The 12,269-nt window shown below is 34.9% G+C and overlaps 1 protein-coding gene across 1 annotated transcript in view; it reads left to right on the top strand.

Moving 5' to 3' along the window:
* Nucleotides 1-12,269, top strand: part of LOC150090239 (telomerase-binding protein EST1A-like) — a 311,345-nt gene that overhangs the window by 151,068 nt on the left and 148,008 nt on the right. Inside the window, exon 13 of the mRNA XM_090390224.1 lies at nucleotides 8,286-8,383. Coding sequence (XP_090246350.1) covers nucleotides 8,286-8,383 — 98 coding nt within the window. The remainder of the gene's footprint in view (nucleotides 1-8,285; nucleotides 8,384-12,269) is intronic.

Genomic DNA, 12,269 nt, shown 5'->3' with positions numbered 1-12,269 from the left:
TTTAAATTTATTTAGGCTATTATGTTCCATAACAAAAGATGGAAGCCTGTTCCACCAATCAACTATCCTCTAGCTAAAGGCAAATTTCCACACATATATTCTAAAACTATCTTTCCTCAATTTGAAACTGTGCCCCCTCAGGTTCTTAGTTTGAGCAAGAGGAAGAATCCCATTAGCATTCAGCTTTCTCAACCCATTCAAAGCCTTATACACCTCAATCAGATCACCTCGCAGGTGCCTACTCTCCAGGTGCTGCAATTTGCAGAACTTAAGCCTTTCTTGGTAAGAGCATTCCTTTGTTTCCCTCACCAATCTTGTTGCCTTTCTTTATACTCGTTCTAGCAACTCTACATCCTTCCTAAAATAAAGCCTTCAGACCTGTACTTAGTACTCTAGGTGTGGCCTGACCATTCCCTTGTATAACAGGATAATCACCTCCCTGTCCCTGCTAGCAAAATTCCTATATATCATTGACAAGACTCCATCACCTACCCTGGCAGCCAGTCTGCAACGCTCAGCGAACTTCATATTTGACTGCACAATTACCCCCAGATCTTTTTCATTTTCCACTTCCCTGAGTGTAGTACCACACAGTTGGTACGTTTCTCTTCGGTTATTGCTACCCCCATATGCAGTACTTTGCATTTGTAAATGTTAAACTTCAGTTTCCACTTCTCAGCCCATTTTCTCAACTTATATAGATCCAGTTGGAGTAGCTTGTTTGTTATTTGGTTTTTAGGAGCATTAGCAACTAAGGCCATATTGCTCCGGGATATGTGGTCGTCATTCCCTGACCTTTCTGCATCCTCCGTATTTGGTGGTGATGGGCTCGAACCCCGAGTCTAATCAAGAAGCGTGTGCTATGCATGGCTGCTCCTTCCCACCTGGCTATGGAGGCACCCGTTGGAGTAACATACTGTTACTGTCGTTAACAACCCTGCCAACCATCTGCAGACTTGGTCATTAAACCTGATATACCTTCATCAATATCATTGATAAATATACAAAACAACAATGGGCCCAACACCGAACCCTGGGGAACTCCACTAATAACATTTGTCCCCGAGGAGCAGTGTCCATTGATTACCACTCTCTGTCATCTCCCACTCAACCATCCCTTTATCCATTGTAGCAATTTACCCTTAATGCCATACCTCTCCAATTTGTACAGCAGTCTTCCCTGTGCAACAGTATCAAAAGCTTTCCTGAAATACAAGTATATGATATCAAAATTATTTTTAGCATTCAGTTACTTTGTGATCACATCATAGTATCCAATCAAATTGGTCAGACAAGACCTGTCTTTAACAAACCCATGCTGTGTCTTAACTATTACTGAAGTCTTGTCTAGATGATCCTGCAATGCTTCTTTAACCAGTGATTCCATTATTTTCCATGGAACACAAGTTAAACTAACAGGTCTGTAGTTACTTGTGTCACCTTTTGAACTCCCTTTGTGAATTGGTGATACATTTGCACACCTCCAGTCCATGGGGACCTCCCCTGAGTCCAAAGAAGCCCTCATAATTATGGGTAAGGGTTTGCTTACTTCCTTTGCTGCCTCCTCTAATATAACTGGACAGATCCCATCCACCCCAGGCGCCTTCCTTATGTTTAAATTCAACAATTTCTCCTCCACTTTGCTCTCAGTTAGCTATATTCTATATCTAACTGCCCATAACACTGGGTTACTGTAGTAACCCAGTGTTATGGGCAGTTAGATATAGAAGATATAGGCAGCATAATTTTTAGAGAAAAGACAAAATAGTGAATTTGTAGCTTAACAAAGGTAACAAATGAATACACAAAGTAGTAAAATTACTAAACTAACAGAATTATGAAATATTCAGAGTGTAATGCTCTAACTCAAACAGAACACTGGAACTGAATTAGATTAGAAAGAGTGTTATAGAAGGTGGTGGAATAGACAGAGGCTTCCAGGGCAGGATTTAAAACAGAATATGGTTGGGAAAACTATTTTTGACTTCATACGCACATTATCAAGTGTTGAAGGATGAAGAAAATTAAATTCCGTATTTTATAGATTAAGTTAAAATCTCCGAAAATTAAATGTGCTGCTATAAACAGGCAGTTCTCCCCCTCTTGTAACCTAATTTAAAGATACATTACTTGCTGGTGGGGGATGGAACTTCAAGTTCAAATGATAGCAGTCACACCCTTGAAAAATAACTGCATGTAGATGAAGGGCTTGTGAACTGTCAGAATAAATTTTAAATGGGAATGGAAGTAAAATAAATATGACATTTATTTTAATGAAAATCTTACTCTGGAAATGTCACATTTTATTATCATATTTCCAGAATAAGTAGTCTTACAAAAAATAGTGCAAATGTAATGCAAAACTACTAAAGTGGAATCATAGAGTGAAAAATTAGGACAAATGAAGTGAGTAATTATTGAAGCAATCTGCAAATGAGATTTTGTCAGAAAAAGTAAGTGGAACCTAACAGATTATTGATGGAAAGGGGCATAATTTATTTTAGAACTTGAGCCTACATATAAGCATTTGTGAAATGAAGTGAATTAGGAAATGTTTATGTAGTTTATTTCTTTTTTCAGATAAATTTGTTCTCATAGTGTGGCTGTTCATAATGCAATGGGATAAAAATTAGGGGTGGATATTTCTATAAATTGATGAAATTTTTAGGTATGATATACATACAGCAAGATTTACCCAGCTTCTTGATATAATAAATATTCCGTTTATATTTTGGCACAACTACATAGATCAGAGAAGTTAATGACTAGTTACTTGACAAAAATATTATAATTTTTTTAGAAGTTGTGGGATTGAACTATGGTCACAGAAATGTGTGTATTTCTGTGCCTTCACATTGAGCACTCAGCTATGTCAAGCCAAAAATGTTTTCTTTATACTCTGGCACAACTACATAGGTCAGAAGAATTTACAGCTAGTCATTTGATAATGAATGTTATCATGAATTATATTTAGCAGTCATGTGAATTCGGACCATGGTCAGCAGTGCTCCTCTGCAAACATTCTAATCAGGCTTCCATGAGTCATAGCTAGCATAGTTGAGGCAGCAAAATTATGCCCTAGCTGAATCAGATGTTTTCTGTAACAGTACTTCTGAAACTTTTTGATCCTAAGGTTCCCAGATTTGATTAGAAAATTTCAAGGCTCCTCAAACCCAATTTAGTTAGGAGTTGAATGCAATTTGTCTTCTTTTTAATGGTATTATTTGAAGTAGCAGTTGACTTCCAAAGGTCCAGCAGTTTTATCCCATGTACAATTTCACACATTTTTATTGCCACTAGAAAAACAAGGTACTCTCCTGTTGTGAGAGATCTTTTTGTTTTGGCAATTAATGAAGCCAGTTAAAAAGATCCTGTTAGTAAATTATCAGTCAAGTGAGTATATTTTGTGAAAAATTATGTTTGGCCTTATTGTTTTGCTGCTTTCATTTCATAGAGTTCGAGAAGCTTATTTTGGTATTCAGGGTACATGATATTTAAACTCCAAATGAATTTTCCTAGCCTTGTACAGTTTTAGAATTGGTTTAAGCAGATTACGCACCTATGTCTTTCTTGATTATTACAAAATTATTATTACTATTTTTTAAGTTGATATGCAAACAAGTTACAAAGGAGGTTAGGCAGGCGAAGGCAGATTACGAGAAATCCTTGTCAAGGGATGCAAAGAAAAACAGCAAAGAGTTCTTTACTTATGTAAACTCTAGAAGGAAGGGGATGAATCAGATTGGTCCACTTGATATTGATGGGTCAAGTGTTGATGATCCTGCTCAGGTAGCTAACAAACTAAATGAATATTTTGCATCGACATTCACACATGAGGAGTTATTCAGCGAGGGGAATGCCAGAGGTGTATTCAACTCTAGCAGTAAGCTACAGAATCTTGAAATAACTGGGAGTAAAGTGGAGGAGAAACTGTTGAAGATAAACACAAGAAAGGCACCCGGGGTGGATGGGATCTATCCAGTTATATTAAAGGAGGCAGCAAAGGAAGTAAGCAAACCCTTAGCCATAATTATGAGAGCTTCCTTGGACTCAGGGGAGGTACCCATAGACTGGAAATGTGCAAATGTGACCCCAATTCACAAAGGAGGATCAAAGGCTGACACAAGTAATTATAGACCTGTGAGCTTAACTTCTGTTCCAGGAAAATTAATGGAGGCACTGGTTAAAGAAGCACTGCAGGATCATTTAGACAAGACTTCAGTTATAGCTCAGACACAGCATGGTTTTGTTAAGGGGAAGTCTTGCCTGACCAACTTGATTGGATACTATGATGCAGTCACAAAAGAACTGGATGCAGGGAATAACTTTGATATTATATACTTGGATCTTAGAAAGGCTTTTGATACTGTTGCACATGGAAGACTGCTACACAAATTGGAGCAGTGTGACATTGGAGGCAAATTGCTGCTATGGATAAAGGGGTGGTTGAGGGGGAGAAGACAGAGAGTGGTAATCAATGGACACTGCTCATCGTGGACTGATGTTATTAGTGGAGTCCCTCAGGGCTCAGTGTTGGGTCCATTATTGTTTTCTGTATTTATAAATGATATTGATGATGGTATATCGGGCTTAATGTCCAAGTTTGCAGACGATACAAAGGTTGGCAGGGTTGTCAAGGACACTACTGACACTATGCTGCTGCAACAGGATCTGGAAAGGTTGAGCAGATGGGCTGAGAGGTGGCAAATGAAGTTTAACATTGACAAATGTAAAGTACTACACATGGGAAACAGCAACCCCAGAGCAACGTATCAACTCTGTGGTACTACACTGACAGTGGTAGAGAATGAAAGGGACTTGGGGGTGGTTGTGCAGGCAGATATGAAGTTCTCTGAGCAGTGCAGACGGGCTGCAAGAGTAGCTCATGGAGTATTGTCAATGATATACAGGAATTTTTCCAGCAGGGATAAGGAGGTGATTATTCCATTGTATAAGGCGATGGTCAGGCCACACCTAGAGTACTGTATACAGGTCTGGAGGCCTCATTTCAAGAAGGATGTAGAGCTGCTGGAACGAGTACAGAGAAGGGCAACAAGATTAGTGAATGGAACAAAGGGGTGCTCTTACGAAGAAAGGCTTAAGTTTTGCAAATTACAGTGTCTGGAGACTAGGCACCAGCGAGGTGATCTGATAGAGGTGTATAAAGCCTTGAATGGTTTAAGCATGCTCAATGCTGATGGGATTCTTCCTCTAGCTCAGAAAAATCACCTGAGAGGGCATAAATTCAAATTGAGGAAAGATAGATGTAGGATAGACGTGCGGAAATTTGCCTTTAGCCAGCGAGTGGTTGGTTGGTGGAACAGACTTCCATCCCTTGTGGTGGAGGTTGATAGCCTAAATAAGTTTAAGGCTTAGCTGGACAGGTATTTTGAACAAACAGAGGGGTGAAGTGGAAGTGGTTTTTTTTTTTTTTTTGGCTGATGCTGCATAAGCTTGCTTTCTTGCATCAAATGCCTCTATTAATGCTAATGCTAATGCTAAAATGAGGAAATAAAACCATATTTTAATTAATCAGGTTTTAATTTTTTTTTTTTCTTAGTTTTTCCATCTATATTTTCTTCTGGTATGGTTTTTCTATTCTTACCATCACTTGATAATGTTGATGTACATAGCTCTGGAAGTTGGAACTGATACTTTCTTTTGTTTTCACACTAGTTCAATTCCTACTATTAGTTCACACTCTCCCTATATAAATTTATATATCTTGTTCAAATTTTCAGTCGTTAATAAAATACTTTTTATTCATCCACTCAAGTTCAAATAAATTTTTTTAAACTTGTAGTGGATGACACTTGATGTTAATACAGTTTTTTCAAATATTAATTCATTAATTAAATGTAATTAATTAATTTTAGTTTTATATGGGAGAAAAAAATTTGTGTTATATAAGATATTTAGCAGGATATAAATTTAGGAATAAAATTGAAATCAACAGGCAGTAGCTCAATCGGTAAAATGCAAGGATTTCAGTAATTTTCACGCGAAGGTGAAGAATGCGAGTTCAATTCTTGCGAAAATCAATAATTTTTTGATAAATTTTTGTTATTCATCCACTCAAGTTCAAATACATTTTTTTTAAACTTGTAGTGGATTACACTTGATGTTAATACAGTTTTTTCAAATATTAATTCATTAATTAAATTTAATTAATTAATTTTAGTTTTATATGGGAGAAAAAAATTTCTCTTATGTAAGATATTTAGCAGGATATAAATTTAGGAATAAATACCGTCAGTGGCGAAGGGTGTAGATCGCTGGAAAAAAATTTCTTTTTCAGATTCTTTTTTCTTTCTGGGTTCTAGTCTGAGTCAAGGAGGGAACAAAATGGAAAATGCAACATGTGAATAAAAATAATAGTCCAACACCATATATAGAAAGGAAAATGGAAAATTGCAAGGAAATTCGCTTTCTATTTTGCCACTTAATATTGTGATTCTGTCATATGTATATACATATTTATATTAATTGTAATTATTTAATAAAAAGTAACTAAAATAAAATTTTTCTTTGTTGACCTAAGTAGGAATTGACTTTAAAATTTTTTTTTTTTTATATTACTTGTTTTTATGATTATCCCACATGTTTTTTAAAGGTTAAAATTACGCTACCCAAATAGTATAAATGCATACGTAATATTTTTTACATTTGTTGACTTCTTCACTTTCAAACTTCAGAGATCTAAAGTTTTTATTGAAACTTTAATTCTTGATTGGAAGCTGATTTGAGTGTAACTGGTGAATGCTCTTGCACAGCAAAGTGCCAGTTCTGTGGCAATTACATGGCACTAGAGCCATCAAGGTGTCATTTGTCAGACTCATCTCATACAGCCACCCGGGTTCTCATCCATATGATGCTTGTTACTCTGCTGTGATCTCTTCAGAGCCTCATCTTAGATTAAATTATCAACAGTAATAATAACATCAGTCTGTCTTGACTAATAACAAAAGACTTCAACAGCACGACCTTGTGGTGAGGATGGCATCTCCACCTCCACCACGAGTTTCCATCCCCACCACGAGGAGGTAGGTCTTCTTATCCAGGAAACCAAATCGTCTGACATCCCATCAGACACAAAATATAAAAATTTAGTGACTCTCAGTATCAGCATAAGCGACTTTATTAATGTTGTACTCTCAACATTCAACCCAACACACTACAAGTGATTACATTCAGCCATCAAGGAGCATTAGTACTCTTCTAAACTAAAGATTCTTTTTTTTTTTTTTTTTTTTGAAAGACCAAAAATATAAAAAATGAAATTTTTAAATTTTCATAAAGAGCCTTTAAACCCAATCTGATTTTTGGTTTATCATTAATCAGTGGTGATAAGATTAAGATCTAGAAAAATTAGGCAGATGGGCAATTGAAGTTTTATATTGGAAAATGCAAAGAACTGCATGTGTAGCAGTAACCCCAGAGTAATGTATCAACTGTGTTGGTACATTACTCTGGGTGTAGTGTTAAATAAAACAATGTTTTATTTAACACTACACTCAGCGTAGTGTTAAATAAAAAAGACTTGGGATAATTGCGCAGTCATGTATAACGTTCCTGAGCAATGCAGACAGGTTTTCAGGGCAGCTCATGGAGGGTTGTCGATATACAGAAATCTTGATAGCAGGGAGAAGGAGGGGATTATTCCATTGTATAAGGCAGTGGTCTGGCTACACCTTGAGTACTACATGCAGGTCTGGAGACCACATTTTAGGAAAGATGTAGAACTGCTCGAATGAGTACCGAGGACAGCGAGATTGGTGAGGGGGAACAAAGGGGTGCTCTTATCAAGAAAGGCTTTAATTCTGCAAATTTGCAGCGTCTGGAGACTAGGCACCTGCGAGGTGATCTGATTAGTGTCTTAAGGCTTTGAATGTATTGAGCAAGCTCGATGCTGATGGAATTCTACCTCTTGCTTAAACTGTGCACATGGGGGGGGCATAAATTCAAATTGAAGAAGGATGGTTGCAGACTAGATGTGCGGAAGTTTGCCTTTAGCCAGCGAGTGGTTGATTGCTGGAACAAACTTCCATTTGTTATTGTGGAAGTTGATACCTTAAATGAATACAAGGAAGAACTAGACAAACTATTGGAGGGAATGGATAGGTGAAATTGAATTTTTTTTTTTTTTTTTTTATGGATGATACTGTATAAGCTTGCTTTCTTTCATCATATGTCACTGCTAATGCTAAATTGCTATCAGCAGAAATTTCAGTATATTTTTAAATATAAAAATAGCTTATCAGTTCTAACCCTTTATTTATATATAGTTGCAGATCTGATATGTGGAGCTTGTTTGCAGAGCTTTTGACTGTGTTAAGACCTATTGACAAGAATTTCCTGCAGTTGGATCAGTTAAAAAAAGAAGGTAAGGCACTTCAGAAGCAGTTGACTTTTAATTAACTTATTGGTATTTGAAATTATATCAGACATACAAAAATTTGAGCTCTGAGCATATTTGGATTATACTATAGACGGCTTGGACAAAGGAATTCTCAAAAAGTTTTACAATCTGTAAAAGTTACTGAAAATTTTTGAAGGTTTAATATGACTGACTTGGGTTGAAAGTTTGGATAGATTGAATTACTTGAACTAACTAACTAATTTATGTATAGAATTTATACAAGGTATGTTGCTGGATATATCTCCATGGTATACCTCAGACTATGTGAAATTGTTCCAACTAAATGTGTGGACTATTAGGAAATAGATTAAATTCATGAAAAATTCTGAAAATCTGCTGCCATCATCAAGAACACCTGGATGTGATGCTCCAAATTTTGAAACTCCATGGTGTGACCTATAAACCTAAGTGAAATTCTTTAATACACTGAACAAACAAAGAAGTTAGTAAAATATAACTTTATTTATGAAAAAATAAAATACTGTTATAAAATAATCAGCAAAAAGCATGTAAAATATATTAAAAAAATATGTAAACTAGTTATGCCCTCTGTGTCAACTAGACAGAGAATCTCAAAACAGTTCAGCTCCTTATAATATCAAGTCATCAACTGTTATGAATGTGAAAGGAGCTGTGCATATCCTGATAGCTCATAGGATAAATATATATTAAAAAATCCTGCATTGTCATAAAAAAGAAAGAAAAAAAAAACATTCCTCTGAGACAGAATGATCTAAATGGGTTTATAAATAAAACACCTGGCTGGTAATAACATCTGTTATTAAAATAAAAAAACTATCAAAGACAACTCAATAATCAGCATGAATAATTTCAATCTGTTCTAGCATCTATTTCTTATCATTAGCTGTTTATCATCATCAAAATTATACTTATTGTGGAGATGCACACTTCCATTAAGAAAAGATCTTTTTAAATATCCAAGTTCCAGCACACTAAGCTGTCTTCTCTTTCCAACAAAACAAATGTTTTTTAAGAGCCAAGAATTTCAGTGGCACCATAAGAGGTGCTAAATTAAAATGAATATATATAACATTTGTGTGATGGGGACAAGAGGATCTTAACTTAAAATTAATCCACATAAGAAGAAAATCTTCACAGGAAAATATAGATTGTGAAGCTTATTTAGAAAAGAGTGGCCAAATTAAAGCAGGTTAAAGAAAAATAGTCAATATATATATATATATATATATATATATATATATATAATCATCAAGAATAATACAGTAGAGAAGTTATATGCTATAGGGGGGAAGAAAATTAAGAATTAGATTAAATAAGATTAGATAAGACTGAATTACAATAACATGATAAACATCTACTTAGTGTATTTTATACTAATAATATTTTATATATATATACACACACAGTGGAATCTCATTAATACAAAGTTCAAGGGACCTAAATTTTCATGTTTTGTAATAATGAGGTTTGTAGTAACAAGGTCCCCCAAAAGTGTCAAAATTTTACTGTTATTTATTATTATTATGTTTTTTTTTTGGTACATACTGCATATCTAAGAATAATAATAAATAATAATAATATCAAAAATAAAATAATAAAAATAAAATAAAATAAAAACAAAAGCCTTTGTCTAACAATACAGTAATAGGAATAACATATTTTTTAAAGATTTTATTTTATTTGTATGATAAATAAGAGAAAAGCAATATTAATGGAAATGAAAATATTGTACAGTATATATTTTGATATATACAATATTTTAGTATCACAGTAAAAATAATTACAATAATTATAAAAGGAGACATACAAACCATTAACTTTTTAATAAATTAATCTAATTTAAAGAAAGAATCCAGTGTTGTTTGCACAGTTTTTGTCCTATATGCATTTTTAATTATAGCACAGATGTTATCAAATGCAATAGTTGTTTCTTTATCAACGTTACTGCAGGCCAAGACATTCTCTATTATGTTCAGTGCATTTTGGACATCTTTTTTAGATGGCAGTGTGCGTGCATCTTCACTTTCACTGTCACTGGTAACAAAAACAGCATCGTTTTGTTTGGTACCCGGCAGCTCTTCTGGTGTTGGCATTGAAGTGGTATGAACTTCATCATCCACCTTCACAAACTCTTCAAATTTGCCAACAAAATTCATATGCTCCTTCAAATTCCTCCATTCCTCACTGTTGCTATCACATTTGTCTGCTGGACCATGTTTTTCGATGATGTTCTCTCCAAACCTGTCTGTAGCCGTTTCTTTGTCGACTAATCCAGACTCACCGCAAACATTTTGTGAAACCAAGTTATTCCTGTTTTTAAATCTTTGGAGCCAGCCACTTCAAATTCAGCCACTGCTGAATTTGAAGTCACTAATCCCATGTTGCTGAACTAGATAACTTGCCTTTTCTTGCGAAATCAGACCTGATATTGGCAAATTAGATGCATGCATTTGTTGGTACCACTCAAAAAGTTTTGTTTTATACTCCTTGTGTTTTGCACCTGTTTTTCATCACTGCTCTAATGTCATAACACACTTCAAGTCTTTTTCGGTTTTTCAGTATTGTAGGTAAAGGGATGTTGTATTCCTTTGCAACGTCCATTTTGCTTCTTTCCATCCTATCGGCCTCTTGTATAATTTTTATTATAATTACGATAGAATTAAATCATAATTAAATAAAAATTAATTTTTATTTAATTACGATAGTCTTTTGGTTATAATTTTAGTTACGATAACAAAAGGCTTTGAACTGGGGTAACAATTGCAACTGACCTTATTCCTGTGAAGAGCGAGGGAATGCATGTAAACAACTTAGAACAACTTTTTATTCTTTTGTTAATTTAGCAACTCATCCTTCAGAAAGATATTTTTCGGAGTGCACTTGATGTTGTAGCTACCATAAACTGCTTTTGTTTACACAAAACTAATTTCTGACAAGTCAGTGCCATCCTTTGGGAAGTAGGGAGCCAGGTGGCTGGGTGCAATAATCAGATTGCTCTGCCAAGATTTGTATTAAACATATAAAATAACAATATTTATTTCTCACGGGGTGAAAAAGAACTTTGTAATACATATTAACCGAATTTTGTAATAAACAAATATATTTACATAGAAAAGCCTGTCCTTTCTCAGGGGAATGGTATGTGCTTCATATAAACGAGTACTTTGTATAAACCGAGTTTGTATTAATGAGATTTTACTGTATATATATATATATATATATATATATATATAAATATGAAAATAATTCCAGAAATTTTAGTTCTGACAAACAATGCAAGATGGCGCCTCCGTAGCCAGGTGGGAAGGAGCAGCAGTGCGTAGCACACACTCCTTGATTAGACCGGGGTTCGAGCCCGTCACCACCAAATACGGAGGATGCGGAAAAGTCAGGGAATGACCACCGCATATCCCGGAGCAATATGGCCTTAGTTGCTAATGCTCCTAAAAACCAAATAACAATAACTGCAAGATCTACCTTCATTGCCCAGAAAGTCCTTAACAAAGAATTAATGTGGCATTGAGATGCAGGCCAAAAAAACTTTATATGATTAATTATTGAATAAACACAGTATTTAGAAACAAATAAAGAAAAGAGGCTTTAGATAAATGAGAAAATGGAATGTATGTAGAGAATATTATGGAAATCAAAACACTAATTGTACTGTGGAACTGAACATAGCAAATTAATATAACATTATACTTAGCATGGTGCAGTTCTGTTATCTGAAATCCAAGATAGGCAGTTGGTAATTACAGAGAGCAGGAAATGCACCAGTTAGCTCTGCCAGATTATTAAGTTTAGTAATAGATAAAGCTTTAGTAGATTATAATTTTTAGTAGAGAGAGTTTGATAACCGCTTAATTAC

This window comes from Mastigoproctus giganteus, chromosome 2, assembly GCF_048544385.1.
Source record: "Mastigoproctus giganteus isolate SK-2022 chromosome 2, ASM4854438v1, whole genome shotgun sequence".
Classification (NCBI taxonomy): Eukaryota; Metazoa; Arthropoda; class Arachnida; order Uropygi; family Thelyphonidae; genus Mastigoproctus; species Mastigoproctus giganteus.
This window is presented reverse-complemented; position numbering and strand designations above follow the sequence as displayed.